Source organism: Erigeron canadensis, chromosome 1 (assembly GCF_010389155.1).
Source record: "Erigeron canadensis isolate Cc75 chromosome 1, C_canadensis_v1, whole genome shotgun sequence".
Classification (NCBI taxonomy): Eukaryota; Viridiplantae; Streptophyta; class Magnoliopsida; order Asterales; family Asteraceae; genus Erigeron; species Erigeron canadensis.
Window position 1 is genome coordinate 31,022,628 of NC_057761.1, and position 27,130 is coordinate 31,049,757.

General features: G+C 34.7%; 2 protein-coding genes and 1 pseudogene across 2 annotated transcripts; 2 read left to right on the forward strand and 1 right to left on the reverse strand.

Annotated features, from left to right (window-relative positions):
- The first annotated feature begins 14,980 nt into the window (after positions 1-14,980).
- LOC122585542 (general transcription factor IIF subunit 2-like) lies at positions 14,981-19,687 on the forward strand. The gene is made up of 6 exons (XM_043757671.1): positions 14,981-15,443; positions 17,739-17,847; positions 18,070-18,200; positions 18,583-18,654; positions 18,771-18,917; positions 19,399-19,687. The coding sequence occupies exons 1-6, from the start codon at positions 15,171-15,173 to the stop codon at positions 19,522-19,524; spliced, it is 858 nt and encodes a 285-aa protein (XP_043613606.1). The 5' UTR covers positions 14,981-15,170; the 3' UTR covers positions 19,525-19,687.
- A 338-nt stretch (positions 19,688-20,025) lies between these two features.
- On the reverse strand, positions 20,026-23,511 carry LOC122589732 (annotated as a pseudogene).
- Positions 23,512-25,289: 1,778 nt separating this feature from the next.
- On the forward strand, positions 25,290-27,130 carry LOC122585668. Its single transcript, XM_043757797.1, has 4 exons — positions 25,290-25,369; positions 25,610-25,756; positions 25,935-26,213; positions 26,447-27,130. Exons 2-4 carry the CDS (start codon positions 25,619-25,621, stop codon positions 27,008-27,010), a joined length of 981 nt encoding a protein of 326 aa, XP_043613732.1. The 5' UTR covers positions 25,290-25,369; positions 25,610-25,618; the 3' UTR covers positions 27,011-27,130.

Consider the following 27,130-nt stretch of genomic DNA (forward strand, 5'->3'; position numbering starts at 1 on the left):
TTGTGTGTATCGTATGTAATAAAAAGGTGTGTCGTGGTATTGGAATATTCTGTTACCTTTCTTGATAATTTTTTATGCAGCGGGGATTCTCTGTCTTAGTTGAAGTGGTAAAATGAATGGTTACTTTAGAGTTTAGACAGGTTGGATGAGTTAACCTGAAACATTTTTGGTCCACAATTATCTGTTGTCCAAAATTTGTTTAAAAACTATATTATTTCAATAATAATCTAAATCTTTGAATAAGATGATTTAGTAGGCTTTTAAGAATTAAAACTACACTTTTGGGCCATTTTGATATGTTTGACATGTTAAATTGAAACGAAGTATACATTCTGTGAACTAAGATTTTCAAAATTTAGGTCGGCAAAAAAAAGAGAAAATCCAGTAACGAACACTAAAACTGTACAATTTAAGCATGTGCATATATAATTTTGAACAATTTAAGCATGTGCATAAATATTAGCTCTGTATTCTTTACAACTTCATTAGCGGATTAGCCTATAATAGGAAAATGATTAATCAACCTAACTGCCTAAAAATCAACCTAAAACCTTAAGAATTTGACATGTGGATTCCACTAATTCTCTTTCCTAATCTTGCCCCCTGATTTTTTCACATGTCATCATCTTATCATTAAGCATATCTTTAGGCACACCAATTAAGTAATTTATCATTATCCCTTATAATATTATAAAAAATATAATAATAAATCAAGAATTTCTTTCAGTTTATCTTTGGAACCGCTGAAGTTTTATTAATACTATGCTTCGTCAAGATGACGAAGTATACAAAAGGAAAAATAGTAAAGGTGGACTCGTCGGCTCGTCGCCCAAATTGTCCATGACACACTAGTTTTCTTATCACGACTTTCAACTCCTACTTTGCATGATTTTGCTAAAATTATTATCAACTTAAAAATCAAGATCAAGATGATTCATCACTTACCACATTCAGTTCAAATCCAAGTTGTACAAATTCGAATAAATTATATATAGGTTGCAGACAAGTCCACTTATTAACGATCAAGATAAAACACAAATGCTAGTTTGTGAAAGAATAAATAGAAGATAATTTATTAATTTTAACCGCACATTCTTATTAACATATTTTAAAGTTGACTTACCGGTTGCCATATTTGTTAGCAATGTTTTAATGTCAATATATTATTACCGAAATGTTGAGATCCATCTTAAATTTGAATTTAAAATTGATGACCATCATTAAGAGCTTTGACTTTTTCATTTTACAAATACTAGATGTGGCGTTGTAGGCGGCGGCGTGGAGGTGGCATTGACGACTTGTGGCAACGACGACAAGTAAGATAGATGCTTGATGTAAAATAATTCATGTGATTTAAGGAGTTAATGAAGGTAATTTAGTAAATAAACAATGTATGTTATAAATGTTTTAATAGATTTTAAAAATAGAAAACCTAGTTTGCTTTATCAGTAGTTATAGACAGTGTTGTAAAACTCGGCCGACTCAACCGGGAACTCGGAATTGGAATCGGGGGTTAAATGGGTCGAGCTGAGTTGGCTAGAATCGGGTGCAAACTCGGTCAATGACTTGGTTGCTTGTAAAACTCTGTCAAACTGTTGAGTCAAGGATTCACTGATAAACTTGGTCGTTGATGATTCATCAGCGAGTCCAATGACTCTTGTCAGCCGGTGGATTCATCCCAAATTGCAAGCTAGTTAACGCGGGAAGAATTTGAATTAGAAGAAGACACGAGTCACATGGTGGTTCTTCCAACTGTATTTTACCTTGGAAGGTAAAGATGTAGGTAGACCAAATGTAAGGGTTTTCTCTCTCATATCCGATTTGGTAAAGAAGACAATGACTCCTGGTTTCAAGTACTGCTAGCCAATGAGATCTCGACAACCACCATCAATCACTATTAAAGTAAGGTTGTGTTGCCCTAATTCCTCCCCTATATAAGGCAACACAGCTGCAACACAAACACTTGTGTTTGTCACCATAAAGTGTGTGTCACTTGCTTCTATTGTAAAATTGTTTAAGTTTTTGCAGTTAGTCTAAAAACTTAACAATTATTAGTTCATTTATTTTCTTGTAAGACAAGTTGTAATATCGACCACCGGTTGGTTAAGATGTCAGGTAACGAGTTAGGATGGGTTGGTTAATGGGTCAGGTTAGTTTTTTTTTAGGTAATGGGTCAAATCAGGGTCAGGTCAGGTTCTTGTGATACTAAAAAGTCATAATTCATTCTAGACATTGGCCTAAATTGTGAATGATCGACAAGACTATATACTGGTTTCAGTTTTATTCAAAGAAGTGGCAACTAGGCGATATGGGTAAATCATGGGATTTCGTTATGAGTCTCAATGATGTTTGGAGAATTAAGTATCATTGATATATGCTTTTATGTGATGATTTAATGGTTTGGGTAGATCAGATGAGCAAAATTGGTCTTCATGGGATTTAAATATCAAAAAATTATACATTAATTTGTGTTCATGAGAAGATATAACATCTAATAATTGTCTCCAAATGATAATTATTTTACGCTCTCTTAGAAATCGTATAGTTATAACATGTCTTCCGGAACTCACTTGAGCTGCAAGTAAACCTGCCTTTCCATGGAGCCAGAGATGTAGAAACTAGATGTTACCCTTTTGAGGTCGAGAAAGTTTTCCATAGCTCACATTGTCAAAATTGGTATTTTATGTCACCTTTTCTTGGCAATGTTCCGGGATATTAATAGTATTGCATATATTGTGAACACATGATTCAAATATAGTGTTTGCTACTAAGGAATTTTTACAAAGGATTTACAAAGAGGATCAGCCAAGTTTGAGCAACCTCCCTATGATGTTTTTGTTGGCATATGATCATATTATTATAAGTCGCATGTCCGGGAATAGTTTAAGCCTACAGGGTTACACGAAATGACACGTTAACTCGATAATAACAATTCATATATTAAAGTAATATATTAATTAGTTTGATCACAAAATAATTAATTAAACATAATTAAAGGGTTAATTATATTTAATTGATTAAAAAGGAGGATTAAAATGTGAAAATTGGAAAGTGGACTTGGACCTAAGTCCATCATGGAAGACGGCTACATTAAGGCTTTCCAAAGCCTTGATGTTTGCTTAATTTCCAAGTTATTGTTAACCTAATTTTCCCTATAAATACAAGGGTTAATTCCAAGGTTTTCATTCATTCATTCACAAAACAAATTCTCTCCTCTCTCCCTCTTTTCTTTAGTTCGGCCGAACACCCCATTCAAAAGGGTTTTCGGTTTCGATTTTAAGTTTAAGGGTTTTAAACAAAGGGTTGTTTATGTTCGTGATCGGGGTACTAGCATACATTATTCGGGGTGTCTAGTGTGCGATCGTGGAGGGGTTTTGCTTTAAACCCTAAGCATTAACAATAATCTTATTATTATTTTCTTATTGGATCTTTGCATATAAGGTACACATCTCGATTCTCTCTTTGTTAATTAATGTGATTGCATATATGTTTCGATTTCTTCCGTTGCGCTTATTCGTGATCTTGTATGTTTATGTGTTCATATTCTAACAGTGGTATCACGAGCCACATATGTGATCTATTAATTACAAAGATCAAAACTTGAAGAGGGGTTTAAGGGTTGGTTGATTTTAATTAATTGTTAAATAATCAAAAGATTGTTTTTTCTTATTTTTTTAATTAATTAAATCGGATCTTGATTAAATAAAAATTAATTTTTTGTTTAATTAAAGTTTTAACCTTGTTCAATGGAGATTGAAACCCTCAAGCAAGTTTTGAATTGTGAATTGATATAAATTATGTGATGAATTGCATGATTATGTGTATCGTTTTATTTACAGTTGTTAAATAAATAGTAAAATCACAAGAAATTAATGCAAAATTTATTGTGATTTTACTGGATATATAAAGTGTTATATTATGCAAAGCATGTTGATCCAATAATTAGGGTTAATTATTAGATAATTATGTGACAATGTGATTTTTGCGTGTAAATTTTCTGATGTGTGACAGTTTACTAGAAAAATCATATAAATTAATCTGTAATGAGTTAGAAGTTGTTCTTTGGACTGTAGAAGCCCAACACATAGGGCTACAACTTTGTAGTTTTGGTCGAAAGCTGAATCGGACCAGAAACAGGAGTAAAATGGTCGTCAAGCTACTGGAAATTTCCAGTCAGCATGTTTATGTGTTTATATGCAACTTGTTAAGTTAATTGTTTAAAGGCTTACGCAATCAAGGTAACTTGATGCATGTGGTCCTCTTCTTCTGAAGGGGAAGCCGGGATTGAACTTTTGCATTAACCATAGTGACCATGTTTAGGTGGCCCACCTTAACTTGTTACTTGATTAAATAGTTCGGTAATTAGTAAGTTTATTAATTTTTGTATTTGTTTATAAGTTGTATAAAGGTGATGCAAAAATTGGTTTTGAAAATTAACTTGACTAAGAACTATCGAAATAGAGATTTCATTAATAAAATTGGAGTCTTGCAACCTTGAGATACACCGGCTCACCAATTTGAACAAACTCTAAGAGAGGTATAAGTCGGAGTGCGCGAGCCTTCTAAAAGGGCGGGTTTTTAAATCGCGTTTATCGCATACCTTTGCCCTTGCGCTTCTTTGTGCGTTCAAATGGAGCTACCGAGCTCTCTTGTGTTGTAAGATTATACAAATGATTTTATTAAATATTATGTTTCGAAGATTATGCATGAGTCTTCAAACATAAACTTTTGATTCACATCAAATGCATTACCCATTTAAAGTTAAGTCAATGCCACCCATTTTGCGAAGAACACTTGCCAGTGCTTTTTGCTCTACGTGAGACGTAGGTGAATTGTATCTCTTCAAGGTGGATTACCACTCGTTGTGAGACAGCGGTGGACTATCTACATGTTCTTAATTGGGCGACTTAAAACGAGTTAAGAGGTGAGACCTTAACCCGTGGCATAAGATGGGACAAAACATGTTTACAAAACACTTAATACCCCTTTACAGTGTTGTTGTAAGTCCCATAAACCTAGGAGTTGCATGAATGCAATTATCGATTCTCGATTACCTTTTGAATGCCGTCATTTCCAGCAGATCAACTGATGAAATGATTGTATGTCAAGTTGGATCCTAGCCTTAGTGAAAGTAATTTGTTAGATGAATTTAACAAGGGTAAAATTATATTTCTTAAGGATAATTATCGAAATACTGATAATTGAACTTTTGTCTGTTTTGTAGATGGGAACAAACAATACCACTCAAAACATACATCAATCGGCATTCAGGCTGATGTTGGAAAGGGAAAAGCTTTCAGGACCGAATTTCAACGATTGGTATCGTCAGCTCCGGATTGTTTTGAGAGCTGAGAGGAAATACCAAGTCCTTGAAGAGCCAAGACCCGTTGCTCCTGCTGCCAATGCTTCTAATGAAGCATTACCAGAATATGCGGCTGCATATGATAGACATAATGAGGTCGCTTGTCTGATGTTGGGAAACATGAATGCTGACCTACAAAAGCAATTTGAGCATTTATTTCCGTGTGGTATGCTTACTAAACTCAAGTCTATGTTCGAGAAGAAAGCTAGCGTGGAGTTATACGATCTTATCGATGTACTTCATGACTTGCGACATGAACAAGGAACACCGGTGAGCGCTCATATCCTTAAGATGAAAGGATATTTTGAGCAGTTGGAAAGGTTGAATTATCCTTATGCAAAGCAAGTACAAATTGGTCTGGTTCTCAAGTCCTTATCTAAGGATTTTGAAGAATTCGGACGCAATTATACTATGCATAGCATGGATAAAACCGTTATGGAACTTCTTGCAATGGCTATTGAATTTGAAAAGAAGTTGCCGAAGAAAACTGCTACTCCCAACGTTCTCATGATCAAGGGGGGTAAGGTCCAAAAAGGCAAACAACCGAAGGGAAAGGGCAAGGCTGACGGTAAAGGAAAGCAAGTTGCTGCTCCTAAACCTAAGAAGACCCCTCCGGCGAAGAAGGAACATCCCGCTAAGAACCTACCTTGTTACCATTGTAATGAAGTGGGTCATTGGAAGCGGAATTGTCCCAAGTATCTTGCTGAGTTGAAGAAGAAGCAGCCCGGTACGTCCGGGACTTCAGGTATATTCTTCACCATTGAATTATATTCATTTTCTAAGCGGAATTCATGGGTTTACGACACTGGGTGTGGTACTCATATCTGTAATTCTTTACAGGGGCTTAGAAGGGGAAAGAAACTGAAGCCGGGATCTTTACAACTGTTCGTGGGAAATGGCCTACCTGCAGCTGTGGAAGAGATCGACGATTATCATTTGGTTTTACCTAGTGGTTTAATAATTGTTTTGAACGATTGTCATTATGCACCTTCTATTACTAGAGGTGTTATTTCAGTCTCTTTGTTGAAAAACAACGGTTATGTTAATGTCTTTAATGATATTGGAATTTCAGTTTCTCGAAATAATGTTCATTATTTTGATGCTATTGCTTGTGATGGTATTTATGAAATTGATATGCGTGGTTGTGATTCAAAGGATAATTCAATGTATCATGCTAGCAAACGAGTCAAGTCCACTTCGGACTCGACTTATCTTTGGCATTGTCGACTTGCTTATGTTGGCAAGAAACGCATTGAAAGACTTCAAAGGGACGGTGTCTTGCAATCAAATGATGAATCATTTGAAAAATGCGTATCTTGTGTTTCCGGCAAAATGACAAGGAAACCTTTTCAAAATAAACCGGAAACGGCAAAAGATCTACTTGGACTAATACATTCGGATGTATGTGGCCCATTTAGACATGTGTCAAGGAAAGGTGCTAGCTATGTCGTCACTTTTACGGATGATTTCAGTCATTATGGTTATGTTCACTTGATTAAGCATAAACATCAAGTCTTTGAAACATTCAAGGAATTTAAAAGTGAAGTGGAGAATCAACTCGGTAAAACCATCAAGATCCTTCGTTCGGATCGAGGTGGTGAATACTTAAGTCAAGAGTTTAAGGATTATCTTAAAGCTTGTGGAATAGTTCAACAGCTTACTCCTCCATATACTCCTCAACACAATGGTGTTTCGGAGAGGAGAAATCGAACCTTGTTGGAAATGGTTCGATCGATGATGATTCATACGACTCTTCCTTTTTCGTTTTGGGATTATGCCCTTGAGACTGTTGTTCGCATTCTCAATATGGTTCCAACAAAGAAAGTTGACAAGACACCGCATGAATTGTGGCATGAAAGTGTTCCTCAATTGTCTTACTTAAAGGTCTGGGGATGTGAGGCGCTCGTGAAACGAGATACGTCTGGCAAACTTGCACCTAGATCTGTTAAGTGCATCTTTGTAGGATACCCAAAGGAAACGATGGGTTACTACTTCTACTTTCCTACGGAAAACACTTTCAAGGTTCATCGATATGCTGAGTTCTTTGAAAAGAAACTCATATCTCAAGAAGACAGTGGGAGGATTGTTGAGCTTGATGAGCATCATGAAGATGTGTCAACTTCTAAAGATACTAGCAATCTTCAACTTGGGGGGGGGGGGAATGTTCAAAGGGATGAATCTCAAGATGAACTTCAAGTTGAAGATGAAGCGATTCCACTTCGTAAGTCCTCAAGGACCATACATGCTCGTGATAGATTAAATCTTATGATTGAGTCTGAACAACACGTGGTAGGAGATTTGAATGAACCTCCTAATTTCAATGCTGCATTATCAGATCCAGAATCTGAAAAATGACTTGAAGCTGCGAATGTGGAAATGAAATCCATGAAAGACAATCAAGTCTGGAGCTTGGTTGATCTTCCACCAAATGGTAGAACCGTTGGGTGTAAATGGATCTTTAAGAAGAAGACCGACATGGATGGAAATATACACACCTATAAAGCTCATCTTGTGGCGAAAGGTTATACTCAACTCTTTGGAGTTGATTATGAGGAAACCTTTTCTCCGGTTGCGGACATTAGAGCTATTAGGATCATCTTAGCCATAGCAGCGTACTATGACTTTGAGATATGGCAAATGGATGTCAAAACCGCTTTCTTGAATGGTTTTCTAGACGAGGAAGTCTATATGGACCAACCTGAAGGTTTTGTCGATCCGGAACATCCCAACAAAGTATGCAAGCTTCAAAGGTCCATTTATGGACTAAAGCAAGCATCAAGGAGTTGGAATAAAAGGTTTGATGAAGAGAAAAAAAAGTTTGATTTTGTTCAGAATGCTGATGAGCCATGTGTATATCGCAGAGCTAGTGGGAGTAATGTTACTTTCCTTGTCTTGTATGTCGATGACATATTGATAATAGAAAATCACATTCCAATGTTGAAAGACGTTAAATCTTATCTTGGAAAGTGTTTTGCTATGAAAGACTTTGGTGAAGCAGCATTCATACTTGGAATCAAAATCTATAGAGATAGAAGTAAACGGTTGATCGGATTAAGTCAAAGTGCGTATATAGATAAGATCTTGAAGAGATTCAAGATGGAGAATTCTAAGCGCAGGAACTTGTCTATGCAAGAAGGACTTAATTTATCCAACAAGAATGGTGCTTCTACACTTGAAGAGGTGGAGCGTATGAAGAGAGTCCCTTATGCTTCGGCGGTGGGTTTTATCATGTATGCTGTTAGATGCACTAGACATGACATTGCATTCGCGCAAAATATTGTAAGCCGATATCAGCAAAATCCCGGAGAGGATCATTGGACTGCTGTGAAAAACATTCTTAAGTACATGCGTGCTACTAAAGAATTATTTTTGGTGTATGGAGGAAATCCGGATCAAGAGCTTAAAGTCACTAGATACTGTGATGCTGGATTTCAAACTGATAAGGATGATACCAAGTCTCAGTCAGGGTATGTCTTCATTTTAAATGGAGGAGCAGTAGATTGGAAGAGCAAGAAGCAATCTACCGTTGCTATGTCTGCTACAGAGTCTGAGTATATAGCTGCTTCAGATGCAGCAATGGAAGCTGTCTGGATCAGAAAGTTTATTTCTGGGCTTGATGTGATGTCATCGAATAATACACCTATGGATCTGTACTGTGACAATTCTGGAGCAATTGTCATTGCCAATGAACCTGGGGTTCAAAAAGGTGCCAGACATTACCAAAGGAGATATCACTATGTTCGAGAGCAAATCGAATCACGTGAAATCAATTTACTCAAAGTTCACACAGATAATAACTTCGCGGATCCTTTTACAAAGGCATTGTCAAAGGGAAAGCTCAACAAGCATGCAGAAGGCTTAGGTCTTAGATATTGCTAAGTTATTTCATGTAAATCTGTGATTAGTATTTGGATAATGGGATGTTAAACAATTGTTATTTTCAATAAATGAATTTTTATACGCGGTATAAGTGGTTTCATTTTTATAATAATTGTGTCCTATATTTGCATGTTTAAATCCATGAATATTAGTTGAATATTCTAAATGTCTATTGTCGATTAATTATATGGGAATATAATTGAAGTAAGACAATTGTGAGAGATTGGTGAAAATATTTAAGGGAATATTTTGAAAATGGTAGATCGTACCAAACTCACATGATATTCAAAAGGTGAATATTGGACTTACCCCACAGAACGAAATATCATTTTATGGATCGGCGTCATTAAATGAAATTCGTGAAATGGTTACTTTATTTATCCTTTGACTTGAGATACAAGTGAGTTATGCATGTGAGGATTGCATTTCTTGATATAGTTCCTAACTGTCCTGAACAAGGCAGTAATAAAGGGCTATTTTCAGAAATGTTAAGAAACGACATGGCCAGACACTTGTAGTCAATACAGGATTTGTTCCTTCAATTTGCAACTGAAGTATGATACCATTTGGCGCCCTCATTGATTAATTAAGATGTTTGTATGACCATACCCAAATGAACTCAAGAGGAGTCTTGACTAATTTGGTAATCTTGATTAATTGTAGAAATGAGAAACATAATTGTTAAATTATGAAATGACATTGATCCATATTCATATTTAACAAGGGTATCTGAACAAAGGGATATTAAAGACTAAATCATTTCAACTTGGCAAGTTTAAGAATCTATTCTTAAATATTTCCAGGAGCATTGGAGTGTTGCTAGATGCCAACCAATGTTATTGCTTTTATAATAACATGCTTAAGTGGGAGCTGTTGGCATATGATCATATTACTATAAGTCGCATGTCCGGGAATAGTTTAAGCCTACGGGGTCACACGATATGACTCGGTAACTCGATAATAACAATTGATATATTAAAGTAATATATTAATTAGTTTGATCACGAAATAATTAATTAAACATAATTAAAGAGTTAATTATATATAATTGATTAAAAAGGAGGATTAAAATATGAAAATTGGAAAGTGGACTTGGACCTAAGTCCATCATGGGGGACGGCTACATTAAGGCTTTCCAAAGCCTTGATGTTTGCTTAATTTCCAAGTTATTGTTAACCTAATTTTCCCTATAAATACAAGGGTTAATTACAAGGTTTTCATTCATTCATTCACAAAACAAATTCTCTCCTCTCTCCCTCTTTTCTTTAGTTCGGCCGAACACCCCATTCAAAAGGGTTTTCGGTTTCGGTTTTAAGTTTAAGGGTTTTAAACAAAGGGTTGTTTAGGTTCGTGATCGGGGTACTAGCATACATTATTCGGAGTGTCTAGTGTGCGATCGTGGAGAGGTTTTGCTTTAAACCCTAAGCATTAATAATAATCTTATTATTATTTTCTTATTGGATCTTTGCATATAAGGTACACATCTCGATTCTCTCTTTGTTAATTAATGTGATTGCATATATGTTTCAATTTCTTCCGTTGCGCTTATTCGTGATCTTGTATGTTTATGTGTTCATATTCTAACAGTTTTATGCAATGCGGTTACCTTCAAAACTTGTTGCTCGAATGAGGTGTGTCTCTAAATCATGGAATGCTCTTTTATCTCAACCGTCTTTCATAAATTCATATCTTGATCATTCAATACATAAATTCATATCTTGATCATTCAAAGTGTGACACTAAACAGAAGGATCATTCATAAATTCAAAAGAATTTTCTATCAAAATGAAGTTTGTTCTGATGGGCAGAATGGACATATTCATTGCATTTGATTTAGGTATGGAAAGATTTCACGAGATATCTCTTCCTGCTTCAATTCAATACAACATTATCGCTCACTTAATTGTTATGGCTTTTATGGCCGGAAAACTTTGTTTAGTGTCACACTTTGAAAATGATGCGTGTGAGGTTTGGGTGATGAACGAGTATCGGGTGGCTGAATCCTGGGTGAGACACCATGTTTTCCCACAACATGTTCGCATTGAAAGACTGTTTGGATTCACGATCAACAACAAGTTTCTTTTTGAAGCTGATGATAGGTCTTTAGCTTTGTATGATCCGGTTACAGCTAAAGTGAAATCCTTAGAGATGACGGCACCCCGTGAGTTTAGCGTTGTTATGTGTACCAAAGTTGTTCCGTATGTTGACAGCCTCGCGTGGGTAGCACCCGCTAAGCATGAGATCAACGTTTCTCTACTAGCAGTTGTAAAGAAAAAATTCCCCGGAATCTGGTTGATAAAACGATCAGCTACAAGATTCAAGGCATCAAATTAAATTCGTGTTATCTTTGTTAAATCTATTACCGAGATTACCATTAGTTCATTGTTGCATTAGACTATGCTTCTTTCATTTTCTTCATTAAATCTGGAATCTATATTACTAGCTAGACATACATGCAATTTCAGTTTTACGCTCTTTACTTTTCTTTTGTGTTACCGACTTACCGTTTCTTTTAATATGACATTAAGGCATGCAATTTTGACACGGAACCTGCTAACACGATACGACATGACACGACCTGCTCTTAACAGGTTTCGTATTTGACCTTAACAGGTTTCATGTCTTAACAGGTCTGGACTTGTTAAGACCTGTTAAGATTATACATATATATATATATATATATATATAAAATACTAAGAATTGATATTATGATTTGATATATAATTTTTATAAGGTAAGATGTTTATGAACTTTTGTAATGTAAGGATTATTGTTACTATATAATAGTTGAGATTTGTAAGAGTTTTTGTATCCTTAAGTTTTTTTTTTTTAATATTAGTCAAGAATTCTATAATATACATGTTAACAGGTTCCTTAACAGGTCTTAACAGGTACACCCTAATTTTCGTGTCGTGTTCGTGTTTGAAAAGTGACACGATTAGTTAACATGTCGTGTTCGTGTTTGACCTTAACAAGTTCGTGTCTTAACAGGTTTCGTGTGACCTATTATGCCAGCCTTACATGACATACATGTTTCTTTTGGGGTGTGTTCAGTTTCTTTTAAGGGATTAGTGTGCCGGAATGTAACAAACTAAACCCAAAAGGTTATCGTGTGCACGAACTAAAGTTTTTTTCTATTGTATACATAAACTTAGTAAAAATGTTCAAATCATGTAATTTGTATACGTGGCTGCCCGTATGAGCTGCCACATGTAAATTTTTTTTTGAACAGGCCACGTGTAAGGTTTTTATTGGTCGGTCACAAAAAGTTGCATGATATAAACATTTTTATTAAGTTTATGCATACAATAAAGAAAAACGTTAATTCGTGCACACTATAACCTTTTGGGCATAGTTTGTTGCATTCCGGGGCACTAAACCCTTCTTTTAACTGGAGACCCAAAGCCTGATTCAGGCCCGATCGAGCCTGGACCAACCCGACCATCATAGGGGCCAGTCTTCGCTTCATAGAAAATGTAATTTTCGGGTTTCAATCCTAGTCGTGTTAAAACCCGGGAAAAACTCGGTTTGACCTGTAAAACCCGAAAATGAATGGGTTTTGGGGCCTTTTGATACTAGCAAGTAGCAACGAGCAGGTCTTCACTAATAAAAAAAAGGGGGAATGGAAATCAAAGAGGTTCAAATCATATGGTATCGGGTCATCTATGCTACTGTTTCGAGTCACCTTAGGCTGTCTTGTTAGTGTGTATAATGTATCTATGTACCATGGTTCTGTTTCCTTATACTTCATGTTAATCTCCAGTTCTCCACATGAAGGTTCATTTTTGGAAATGAATCGATAGTCGTACACTCGTACCATAACATTTGATCAATCCACCAATCCTATGCATATCATGTTTATACAGTGTGCTACAGTTGTATCAATTGGTATATGGATAAAAAAACATGATACTAATATGGGTTCTTTTTGGAAGTGCAGCCCGGAAATGGACTAGACTATCACTTGAAAAAGATTTAACATATGAAAAGTAAAGCCCGATTTCAACTACATAACTTAACAACGGATAAAGTTATGTGAATATTCACCGTTAACATTCAATTTTTTTCATAAACAAAACTAGTAGATTTCAGTCCCCGCGTTTTGGGGCTCAATTGTCTTATTAAAACTGTTACGTTATCTTAGTGTATTTGCATTGAACTTTCAACCATTTAATTAAAAATCATCTGCTCATGAATATGTTTAATTTGTTTAAAAGTGTGCAAGAAACCAATAAGTAACCCGTAGTAAAAAACCCAAACCAAATGCAATGTGGTAAAATCTTCAATATATTAGTTGTGAATTCAAGGCGTGATGCAATTAGACAAACTCCAAATAGCGGTACAGGGGAAAAAAACTCAAGAAGTAAACCATAATAAGAAAAACCCGAAAGAGATACGATATGACAAAATCTAAGTGGTGGTATGGGGTGTGTGACGTGGACGAACAATGATCGCCCAAATTTTCTAAAAGTGTGCAAAGATCCGGAAAATATCCGATAGTTGAAAACTCAAGTAGGATGTGATAAGGCAAAGATCTCAATATATTAGTTAAGAGTTCAAACGGACATGATGTAGTAAAATGCAAGTAATGGTACAGGGTGTGACCACAAAAGATTAGATGACTCGATGAGATAAAAGTGTGGAAAAAAAAATCAAAAAACAACCCGTAATAGAAAATCCAAAAGGATGTAATATAGTAAAATTTGAATACTGTACTACATGAACGAATAGCACTCGCCAAATAAACGAGTTACTATTCACATGGTTTTACTTTATTATATGGGAAGATGACATATAAATCTAGCTCAACATAAAGTTGAGATTAACGAAACAAAAATATTTAGGGTACCTTTAGTTTCAGAAAACACATTTATTTTCTATTTTTGTTTCCATTAAAACATAAAAATAGAAAACGGTATCTAATGATAGTTTTTTCAAATTTTTTCCAAAATCACAAAAAATAATGTTTTCCACTTTTCAACAGAAAATTTAAAAGATCTTTTTATTATTTTTTTTCATTTTCATTTTCCTTCTTCCCTCTCCTCTTCTCAATCCCTTTTTGACATTTTTTTTAGTTTTCTAAAATAAAAAAGAAAATACCACTTACTAATTAAAACGTGTTTTCAAAATTTTTATATGTTTTCAAGAAATAAAAAACCCTTTTAATAAAAAAATTAAAAATACAAAACTAAAAAACTTTTGACACAACTAAACACGTCCTTATCTATAATTCTATACTGTATAATAAAAAAGGGAGATTTATATATATATCCTATTTTTTAAGCATAATTACATATTTACTCAAACCATGTTTTAGAAGCATTGTATTTTTTTTTGAAAGGCAGAACGGATAAATGTCTAACACTCCCAACTTTGATGCGCCCACGCTGGATTCGAATCTTGGCAATGTCCTAAAAGATTTGTTCTCCTATGTGTAGATGCATTGTATTTATGCATTAAAAACTTGTACTTTGGGTAAATATGTAATTATGCCTAAAAAATAAGATATATATGTAAATCTTCCTAAATAGTCGTAATTTTCTTTTTTTTTGGAAATATTGAAACCTTTGTTATATTTGCACTTATCACTCCTCAAAATATATATTCACTTACATTAACCCTTACACTATTATTCATTTATTTTTTAAAATATTTTTTTAATGTTTACTTCAATTACTTTTATATTAATAATTTACGTCACTTGACACGGCATCTGTTACTAAGAGTCGCTCCACCAATATACACAACTACCGCTCCACCAATATACACGACTACCATCGATTGTGCAGGCAATGTATTTGACGATTATAAGCGTGAGTTCAAGTAAAACCAAAGGGCCCATTCACATACATTCACAACTTCTACAATCTATATACATCAATACAAACACAAACAACCTCGTAAAAGGAAAAAAAAAACCGTTACAAAAATGGACGATGAAATCACAATCACCGACGCGAAATCCTTCAACACCGCTGCTGTCAAGGCGAACAACTGCAATGCACCACCGCCGCCGCCGCCGTTGGAAACAATGAAATCGGAGAGACACGTATGGCTAATGAAATGTCCTCCAATTGTATCTCGGTCACTCTCCCAATCAGAAATAACAATGCAAACAGATTCATCTGCTGGTCCAGTTGGTGCCAAAGTTATCGTGACCGTTGATCCGCTACTTCCCAATAACGATTTTTCGTCCACTCAGGTATTTACATTATACATTGTCATTGTGTTTTATTGTTTGTTTCAAAGTTGTAAATTTTATCAACATACGAACCCTATTTTGTTTGTGGGGCATGGTCATAGGTGTTCACATAATAATTTTTTATTCCATAAAATTAATGGAGGTCCAATCATTTATATATTAAACAAAAAGTATTAAAAAAACATAAGCTTAGGTGCCGGATATTCACTTTTCCCTTTGTATATACATATATGCCTATATATATATTATATATATAGGTGATGGGAATATAAGGCTATCGGGTATCTAAGCTTAGGTGTGGAACACTCACATATTGTTTTTTTAATCCATTAAAATCATGGGGGCCCATGCATTTATTCATTAAACAAAAAATAATAAAATATTAGTATGTGAGGGTTTCACACCTAAGCTTAGGTGCCGGACAGCCTTATATTCCCTTTCCCATATATATATATATATATGCCCCCATGATTTTTATGATTATAAAAACCAAATGTGAGGGTTCCCCATCTAAGCTTAGATGGGGGACAACCCCATACTCACTTCCCTATATATATATATATATATATATATAGAAAAGTGAATATAAGGCTGTTCGGTACCTAAGCTTAGGTATGAAACCCCTCACATACTAATTTTTTAATATTTGTTGAATTTTAATTAAAACACATGGCCCCTGATTTATATGGATTAAAAAAACAATATGTGCTTAGCTACCTAACAGCCTTACATTCCCATCCCCATATCTATATATCTATATATATATAGGCAGTAAATATATACTGTTTCGTGTTGCAGTGAAGTAGGTGGGTTGAAACTGTGACCTAAATGTGTGTTTTAATTGGTTTTGGTTTGAAGTTTGATTTATGTATGTATGTATGTATGCATGCATGCTGAAACGAATTAATTCGAGCTTAATTGACCTAAAATGGTGGATTTGCATGAAATATGTGATTGTGTGTGTTAATGAGGTGCAATGATGGCGCGTAATTTTATTATTATGTTGTTTTAGAACACCCCAAAAGCCGAAAGACATTGACTGGTCTAATACTTTCAGATAACGATTAACTTAAAATTGACAATGGAGTTAGTGTCCCATTAATAAGGTCTTTCGACCTAGGGGTATTCCACTCATGTTCGAGTCCTACTTCTTACATTTGTAAAGGTGGACCATTATTTTTTGGGGGGTTCAGAAGTCTTAGGATACCCAGATATTCGTTTTATAAGGCCTAGAAGTTCTATTCGTATTGACTTATTCCGAGATGACACGGGTTATTACAAATAATGTAATGGATGTTCATTTTACGCTTCATTTGGGCTATAAATGTTTGATTGATGAAGTTTGCTAATTGAAAGAAAAAGGCAGCAAAAGTAAAGGGAGTTTGTGTTATCTGAAATTGTTTCAAGATACATGTTAACTGAAGTGAATAAAGAAAGAAAGAAAGAATAATTGTTATTTTATTTTCTTTTGTTGTTTGCTTTCTCTTTTCTCTTTATTCTACCTAATTGTTGTACTTGTCTAGAGAAACATATATGTTTGCTGGAATTAGCCGGGTTGGGATTAAGGACTATTGGTTTTGATGCTTTAGATGTGCACACTGTCAGCGTAATATGTTACCAAGAATGAAAACTTGTGAGAATTTTAGAATTTCTTTTCATATTAAATCGAGGCGAAGATGATTAATTACATAAAACAAGTATGTGTGGTAGAAACAAAATGAAAAAAATATAAAGAAGAAAGCAAAAGTGAGAAGTAGGAAGGAAAATTGAAAGGGAAAAATGACTACCATATCCCAGAAATTTCCTCGGATAGCATCCTAAGCCATCCTAAGGAAACAAAGGTAAATAATAAAACGGAAAAAGGGAAAAAGAAAAAGACTATAAACAAAATTCCCAAGACTACATGTGGGACAGTGGGAGGCTACATGTTTTTTAGAGCATATGCAGATATTGAGTGATGCAAAATATATACTTCGATTTTCATTATAAGAAGTTTAATGTTGGCCTCTTAAGAGATAAGGCTGGATTATGTTGTTATTATAATCTGCAAATTTAAGACCAAAAGTGGCACTACCATGTCTTAGTTCCACAATGATGGGATTTTTACTCCCTGCTGATAATTACGCCTGATTTGCCAATCTGCTTGTGATTTTCTTTGTTGTGTAACGCTTTGTTCTATGCTTAATGAAGTAAACAAATAAGAGTATAAAAGCCTTGTTCTGCTAATGGAACTTTTATTTAATCTTGTCTCTGTCCTGTTTTTCTTTGCAACTTATGCAATCCTTACATTACCAGTTTACTATGGAGCTACTTGGCACTGAGTCAGGGAAAGTTCCCAAATGTTACTCTATGGACATGTCAACAGATTTCATTCCGATGTCTGTATTTTCTGAGTCCAAACAAGGTGAGCGTTGGCCTTCTTCAACTTTTTGTATGACGAGTCATATATATACTCGTGTTTGCTATGGATCATACTCTGGAATGTACATTTAATGTGTCTACTTCTAGCTGAAAGTAAATGGTTGTTGTTTATTCCTTAAAGCATGAGTTATGTTTGGTCATTTTCCTTATTACCCGAGACTTGTTTTTGGGATAAAAATGGTAATGTAACACTCCTCTACTTCAGGTCGGCTTTCTGTTGAAGGGAAAATATATCATAAATTTGACATGAAGCCCCATAACGAAAACATAGAAGAATATGGGAAACTCTGTCGTGAAAGAACAAACAAGTATATGACCAAAACACGACAAATACAGGTCTTCTTTCTTTTCCTATAAATGACTGCTACATGCTTGGGATTGCTGGTGGCTTGATGCAGAAAAATGGACGGGTCAATCTGGGTCTGTAACGAGTCAAATGGGTTTGGATAAAAAAAGGGTCACGTTGGGCAGGGCAGGGTTGACCCAACCGACAAACACTTTTTTCCTTGAATACTTAAATAATAAACTACAAGTATATAAATGTTCAAAAGAAATTGTATTGTGACAATGATAATCTACATTTTTGAATAAAATGATTGAAGTGGTTTTCCTTATAGTTAATCTATTTCAGTTTTACCCATTTGATTCCTATAACGCCAATTAACATGTTTATGCATAAATGTGTTGACATTTAGAGTTATATCCTTTTTTTGTTCAGTTTATTGACAATGATAATGGAGCACATATGAGGCCGATGCCAGGGTTTATCGTCAAACCACTCTCACAGACTGTAATTGATACTTCTTTCTTTGTATTTTTTGATTATCATCCAGTTTAGTATTTCAAGTTCTGTTTATCAATAAATCTTGTATTAGACCTGAATGAAACATGGCAACCATTTTACAGGAAAGGAAGAAAGGTCTAGTGAAAGGATCAGACACAAAAAGAACTAGAAGGGATCGTGGAGAGATGGAAGAGATAATGTTCAAACTCTTTGAGAGACAATCCAATTGGACCTTAAAGCATCTTATTTCCGAGACAGACCAACCTGAAGTATGTTTTCTCCTTTCCTTATTCCAAAACAGATCAATGGTCTAAAATGACTATATTAATGAATGTTTGATTATCAGATCAGATGAAATGACTTCCATTTCCGATAAGAGAATGATAGACTTTTCAAACAAATTTGTCTTTTTGTTATAAGATGGCTATCGTTCTTGCAAAAATGCAAAAACAAAACACTGGACTTCATAAAATTACTAAAGTAGTGCTATTGAGCAAAAGGTTCAAAGTCGCTATTTTGCAAGTTATAGTGTTTTTGTTGTCGTATGATCACAAGAATCATGGTTAGTTGTTCGAGAGGCCAGTTATCTAGTGGCCGACTAGGGTATACACTATGCACTACCATTACAAATATATACCTAGTGTATTACCATTGCAATCAAAGTTGATCATGAATCTTTATATTGAGACTATAAAATGAACTGGGCATGTACAATTGACAGAAAAAACATTATACTATGTTTGCTTTCAGCAATTTCTGAAAGATATACTTAAGGACCTATGCATTTACAACAACAAAGGATCAAACCAAGGGAAATATGAGCTGAAGCCGGAATACAAGAAATCAACAGATGAACAAGAACTGCCATCAAAATAGCATCTGGAATCCAGAGAAAAAAGCTCTAACATTGGTCTTTATGTTTTTTGATAACAGATTTTATCATTCCTCCCCATTTCAAGGAAATTAAGCAACTAGTTTTTTTTTGTTGCATATGAATTTGGGAAAAATATGTGAGCTATCGTGCTCTTTTTACTTTGCATTCTATAATTGCATTCTGCTGGAAATCTTTCTAATGACAACCCATCTACCGGTTATAACTTTGACTAAACACACTTACAAAAATACAATATGGTTCATTGGCCTAATTCATATACAATATATCTAATCTAAATTACATTACAAGCACATACATAGAAGATTCTATACTAACGAAATACAATGATTCGTCGATTGATCAATATCAGATGAAACTATCTGACTGTGATTTTAAAGAAACATCAGATCAGATAAAAACTATTTGCATCAACTTTTGGCTCTTACGGTCAAAGTCAAACTCACCATGAACTTTTCACATTAGCGTATGGTTACTATCGAGCATTAACTTGTGTTATCATGTATTAGTCGGCTGATGACATGGACCGAACTTCGCCATGACTTTCTCCTGTGAAAAAGGCAGGTTGTTTAGGTTGAGGCAACACACCCACACTGACCAACATCAGAACCACCGACATCATAGTTGGCCTATCTTTTGCGTTATGTTGCACACATAACAGTCCAACATGTATTGATCGCAGTACTTCAGATATGATGCATGAGTCATGTAAAGACGTACTCATGAGTTCAGTTGACCTATTTTCTTTGTAGAGTCTCTATGCCTGAATCATACCAAATATATGATAATAAGTATACATTAGAAACATTTTGTTATAAGCAACTACTAGCTTTCTATCAGAGTAACTTACGTGTCCAAGAAGGTTATCATTGTGATCTTCATGAGAGAATTCTCTGTTTTTCTTACCACTCACTATCTCCAAAACCAGAACACCAAAGCTAAATACATCCGACTTTGTAGAGAATCGTCCGTGTACTGCATATTCTGGAGATATGCAACCACTGTAGAAAAAGTTAAAGATTAGAGACTAAATTAGGAGGACTAATAGAAATATTAATTTAAACAGAACATGGTCCAAGATTCTTACTATGTTCCAACCACTTTTTTTGTCTTATCAGCAGTATCAAGGCCTACAAACTTCCTAGCAAGGCCAAAGTCTGAGATTTTTGGGTTCATGTCAGCATCCAACAGGATATTACTTGCCTTGAGATCTCTGTGGATGATTTGAAGGCGGGAATTTTGATGTAGATATAGAATCCCCCGAGCCATGCCATTCATGATGTGGAAACGTTGAGGCCAGTCAAGCATTGATTCTCTGGTTCCATCTAACAAAACATAACTACTTAATTGAGCCTAATTTTGGTATAAAGCCCAACATCTTTATAACATGAAGAGTGAAAGTAATGTAGTAACTGAAGCCTAGGAGAGAGAAGCTAACCAAATAGAAATGAGTCCAAGCTTCCGTTGGTCATGTATTCATATATCAAAATCAGATCATTTCCACGAATGCAGTATCCCAGAAGCTTCACAAGATTGCGGTGCTGCAGTTTTGCAATACAAATGATTTCATTCTTGAATTCCTCAATCCCTTGCTGTGATGTTTCTGACAGCCTCTTTACAGCTATCTCTTGCTCATCTTCCAACTCACCCTGAAATATTGAGGATAAAGTTTATGATGCTTGTATTTCTGGTAAGTTTATATCAAAATTTTGAGGTTTAGGGATTTGTAAATGCAACCAACTATGCAGATATGTCTATCATGTGTATCCAACATTCCAACTAAGAATTTGTCTAATGTAGATATTTAAGTTTCAACTTTTTTGTTATCGGATGTACATGGCCAATCAAAAACTTTCTAACTGACAATGTGCCATTGATGTGCCACTTACATGGCAGCGATATATCCAGATACATCCAATTACAAATATTTGAAAGTTGGAAACACACGATAAACAGAGTTTATGCTGGGTACATACAATAGACATTCGTGCATAATTGATTGCATTTTGAAGCCCTTAACCCAAATTTCGATTCATGATACCGATATGTACATGTTGGCATCTTGCGTTTTCTAATAACTTATTAATAAGTTACCTTGTAGACAGGACCGAAGCCACCTTCTCCAATCTGCTTGCTGATACTAAAGTTATGAGTAGCTTTGGCTATATCATATATGCTAAAAAAGGGTAGCTCATCGATATCTTCCATCTGAACATTGCTATTCTTTTTATCAAGTGCATATCATATTCCTACAATGTAATACGTTTTATTTTAGTTCATCACAAGCATGTATCAAACGTTATAGCTGATTACTACTGTTTCATTTCTAGATGCATTAAAACTAAATTCCGTTACCTCTTCCTTTCATGTAAGGTCTTTTCTTCTTACAAGCATAAGCAATGACTGCGAACAACAGCAACACAACTGACGAAGTTGAGACAGCTACTGTGAGTATTCCTTTCTTCTGGTTGTAGCTAAATTGCTGTACTTTATTATCTACAAATTAGGAGGGATAACTACAGTCAGTACAGTTTTGCTACAACTGGATAAAGCTTACATAAACTTTAACTGACATCCTATCTATCTCTCTATTTTTAGGAAGTTTTGAGCACAAAATAAAATCACCTAGCTAGTTATAGAAAGATTGTTTTAGATCATTAGGTGTGTACCTGCTAATTCAGAGGCAGCCATTCGGAAGTAAAGTTCTTCCTGTCCATCATATTCTCCGGTATCCATCAGCTCATCAAACCACAACAAACAACCACTTCCTCCTTTTCTTATATCTAAATTTGCATAAGCTGTACAAGAGCAATTCCTTCTGCACGTTGTCTCACATTCTGCAAGGGTCATGCTCACATCGTACCATGAACGTCGTGTGTCTGGAAGTTTCACTCCTGATATTTTCTGAAAGCCATCTCCCCTGCCGCAATCTAAAGGCTTTATTCGTTGACAACCACTTGACCACTCTGATGCTTCCCATTCATCAAGATGTTTTGGTTCAAAACCTTCCATACATTCACAAAGGGGACGCCTATTAATATTACTTCTTCCATAAGGACCACACACTCCATAACGATTAAAACTGCCCACTTCAATATCTGAATACACAACCCATTTTTGTAACCGCTCTATCCAATGCATCAGAAGGCACTTTCCGTCCCATGTCCAATGTGCCTGTTGCATAACTGAACTTAAAAGTTCAAATTTGAAATATATTTCTTTCTCATTAACAACAAACTCTGTAATGTACACTGTATTTGAAGGGTCACTAGGCCGGCCACTAAATCCTACACCGTTCCATGGTCCAATTCTCGATAGCAAAAATCATCTTTCTTCCCCAACCATTGCGGATATCCATTTGTATCTATCCAATGTGTATATCTACCTCGAGAAGGATCATCAGGACTCTTCCATGACGTGATAAACCTTTCTTTACCCGTTACTAAGTCCTTTCCAAATTTCATTCCTGGTAGTAATGTGTCACCTGGATAATCAAAACTTTGCCAAATGATCAGGGTTTCATTAGAACTACTATTTTTATCCAACACAACAAGATTTCCAGTGTCCAAAAGCCGAGCCATAGGACCAATGCTTCTAACGAATAACGACGAATTGGATGTCCAAATTATTTTAGTCTTTCTGCAACCCAAGATGATCAAGTTGCCTTTTTGAGTGAGTTTAAATTTGCTTTTTTCATCAGCAAGAATAGGTGTCTCCCTGTTAGCAACCCATACTGGAGTAAACACTGATATATTCTTGTACCATATTCCTACGTACCGATTCTTGGACTTTCCGGGGCTAAAAAGTCCTAATTCGAACACCCCGGAAGGTGAAATAAGTGTGGTGCCATCATCTTTGATAGCTTGATTTGCATATATGGTACTGTCTACTACTGCAGTTAGATAACTACTTGACTGCAGAACAACTAAAGCATATGAAAATAATACAAGAAACATGGATTGTATCTTCATTATTGGTTTTTGTTTATGTGGAGATTAATAATTAACTAATTACAAAGTTATATATCATAATCTAGTGGGAAAGTGATGATGGTTTGTATACATTATTTAGCTTTATTATGTATCTGATGTGATCTATCATGAAAGAAATGTTTATGTTTCTATCTACTAAACAGAAAAAAACTTGTAATGATTTATCATATTTAAGCGGTTTTATCAATTTAGATATTCTATGCATATGTTAATTACAAAGGGAAATGATAAATCCTTCTAACAAAATAGCCTAAAAATCCTCCATGATGACATGTGAAAAAATCAGGGGAAAATTAGAAAAGAGAATTAGTGGATACCACATGTTACTTTCTTAGAATGTTAGGAGGATTTTTAGGCTATTTTGTTAAGAGGATTAGTCATTTTCCTAATTACAATCCAAAAATTGTTATACGATCGAAAACTTTCATGTTACATTTTATGTAAGTATGATGATTAATTAGTTAAAATGTCATAACAAAACCAGACTCAGCTTACAAATTACAATAAAAAATGGTTCATATTAGTAAGATCGAACGAGAAATATATCGTGTTGACTGAAGGGTCCAAAAATTTTAACATTATTATTGTTATACTTGCTTCATATCCAAATGGGGAACTGTACATAAGTCGCACTATGGAGATTGCAATTGATTTGTAATACAGTATAATATAATTCTTTTAGTTAAAAAGGTTTCAATAAATATTATTAATGAAGATTGCAAGGAATCAACCATAGCTAATGGAAACATATTAGGTCCTACCACAGGCACACCCATCACAGTATCATGATATTTCAATTTCAATTGGTTTTGTGGATGCTTAAACTTTTAGCTTGTTTTTCTTTTTTTCTTTTTTTTTTTTTAACTATCCGTGATTACACAGTTTGCCTATTTTAATAGGATCAGCAAGTGTTTGCAAATCGTTAAATGAACGCAGACTGCTGATAATCGAAAACACTGATCGACTAGCTGTAATCACTTGGACCGGTGACAAACCTAGGGCGAGAATGTAGTCATCAAACATATTTTCGCATTATACCATCTTGTTTGTTTTGCTTTTATTCAATTTCAGTAAGAATAGTTTTATTTGTTAGAAACTTATTTTCTATGTATTTCTACTTTATAATTCTATTTTTATCATTTTATTTTAACGACAATTATTCTTCTATTTGTTTAACAAACTCGAATCGTAATCAAATGTCGAAGATGAAGAAAAAATCTTAAATTTTTTTAAAAAAACTAAAAAAAGAAAGCGTGTGTATCCCTTTCTCATTATTAAAAAAATGAGGTATGAAAAACATGTACCATAGTCTAGATATATGATATTTATGTATATATTTCTTCTGGAAACAATATAATAATAATAATAATAATAATAATAATAATAATAATAATAATAATAATAATAGCAGTAATATGCCATTATAGAAATTATAAGTTTAGAATACATATTATTTCAATTAAAAATTATTAAACGGAACGCAACAAGCAACTTGTATTTCATTCCATTAAAAAAAAAAAAAAACCTTAAAGTCTTTTATTAACCAAGTATCAAAGCAGCCCAATATTCCACCCCCTACCTTTGACCAAATCCAGTCAAGAAAAGCCTTGATTGAATTGTCAAAGTCAAACTGAGTGTGTAAAACACACTGTCGTTTTAGGTTCTTCCTACGTCGTTTTAGGAATGTGGAAACCATACTACCCATATATGTTCAACATGCACATTAACATTAACATTTCTTTTCTTTGATACTCTCATTTCACCATTTCCTTTTGTTTCTTTGATTAACTACTGTTACTCATCACATATTAATTTAATAACTCACCATCTTTTAAAGGTACGTTTCTATAGAATTCTGTTATAAGATCTTGTATTTATATATAGTATATTTTTATCAAATATTGAAACCGAAAAACACTTATATGATCAAAACTTAAGTACAACCCTCGACTATACATACATGATATTATGATATAGTTATTTGATCTTGTGAAGTTTTTTTTATTTTCCTGCGGTGACATACTGACATACAAATTAATATGATACTGTAATCATTGAGTCTTTTTTGTCTATGCAGATCACAAAAATGAACTTTTTATGTACTAGGAACATGTCTGAGGAATCGTCGACTTCCCAACAAAACATTGTTAGTTGTCCATTTTTGCGTAACATCAACGAACCAACTAATTTCTCGTTTTCTTCATCCGTGGCTATCCCATTGCCGGTAAGTTACCCAAATTAATGTGTTTTGTAAAAGTGGTTACCCTGTTTGAACTATTGTACTGATTAACTAGTTTAAAATAATACAAATAGGCAGGACCAAAAAACCATGAAAAATGTTGAAATGGTCTAAATGCCCATTTAGAAACTATGCTTATGGTTTTTTTTATATATGTAATCAGGTACGGGGAACCAAAGGTCCTATATTTGAGGACGGGCCCAATTTTGATACGGCTTTTAGGGTCTTCCATGGGCAAAATGGTGTGGTTCCGCTTTCTGAGCCATTATCATCACATGGTCCTAGTAACATGAGGTCCGAACCACCTGCACAACAGTTCCACCCTTTAGCGGCTAAGGCAGCTACCATTAGCCTCTCGGGTTTTGGCGGGGCCTTCGGTTTTGATGCATTCAATGAAATGTTCAAGAATCAACAAAAACCATCCAAGAAAAAGTCTTCAAGGGTGGGTACATTTATAACTTTTTTTTCAAGTGTCTAAATAGGCTTCTATGATTAAAAAAATAATAATACTCAAATTTAGCGATTAGTCTTTAGATATGTTTCTATTGGTTAATAGTTGTTGCCTGGTTATCTTTTAGTTCCATGTAAAATGTTATTATTATTTAATTATAAATCAAATAATTAGTCTGATTTCAGTATCTAACTCGCTTTTGTACGTAAATAATGATTTTACAGAAAAGTGACTCTAGCCATGAGGCAATGAGCGAAGAATGGCTTCAAAATGGAAAATGTCCTATGGCTAAATCCTACAGATCAGTCACAAACATTCTACCAATAATGGCTAAAGCAATTAAACTCCCATCGGGCATAAACTATCGTTGCCCACCAATCATCGTGGCTGCAAGGGCTGCAGTAGCTAAAACGGCTTTAGCAAAAAACCTCAGGCCGCAACCACTGCCTGCAAAAGTACTAGTTATCGGGGTCATCGGAATGGCGGCTAATGTCCCATTAGGGATATGGAGAGAACATACTAAAAAATTCTCTCCTTCTTGGTTTGCAGCAGTACATGCCGCGGTTCCTTTTATTGGCATGCTTAGAAAGTCAGTTTTGATGCCCAAATCTGCTATGGCTTTTGTAATAGCTTCTTCGGTTTTGGGTCAGGTGATCGGGTCTAGGGCTGAACGGTATCGTCTAAAAACAACTGTTCGTGGGTCGAATCAGGTTGAACTTACTGGTGTTCATTGTGGTGAGTTGGTTGAGTTCAAATCCGTACCATTGCAAGTCGCTGGACCGGTCTAAAATTGTTATATTACTGCACATGGATTACATGTTTAGGTTTTGAATTGATATACGAGTCTTTGGTATGTATGTAATATAATTTTTATGAGCCAATTATTTTATTTTATTTCTAACCACAAA

Bases quoted from the DNA above. Each gene is read 5' to 3' on its own strand.
- LOC122585542 (XM_043757671.1), top strand. From the start codon at position 15,171: ATGGACGATGAAATCACAATCACCGACGCGAAATCCTTCAACACCGCT. The intron at 18,201-18,582 runs GTCTTCTTTCTT...TTTTTTGTTCAG, and splicing joins CCAAAACACGACAAATACAG to TTTATTGACAATGATAATGG. The intron at 18,918-19,398 runs GTATGTTTTCTC...GTTTGCTTTCAG, and splicing joins CCGAGACAGACCAACCTGAA to CAATTTCTGAAAGATATACT.
- LOC122585668 (XM_043757797.1), top strand. From the start codon at position 25,619: ATGAACTTTTTATGTACTAGGAACATGTCTGAGGAATCGTCGACTTCC. The intron at 25,757-25,934 runs GTAAGTTACCCA...ATATGTAATCAG, and splicing joins CCGTGGCTATCCCATTGCCG to GTACGGGGAACCAAAGGTCC. The intron at 26,214-26,446 runs GTGGGTACATTT...ATGATTTTACAG, and splicing joins CCAAGAAAAAGTCTTCAAGG to AAAAGTGACTCTAGCCATGA.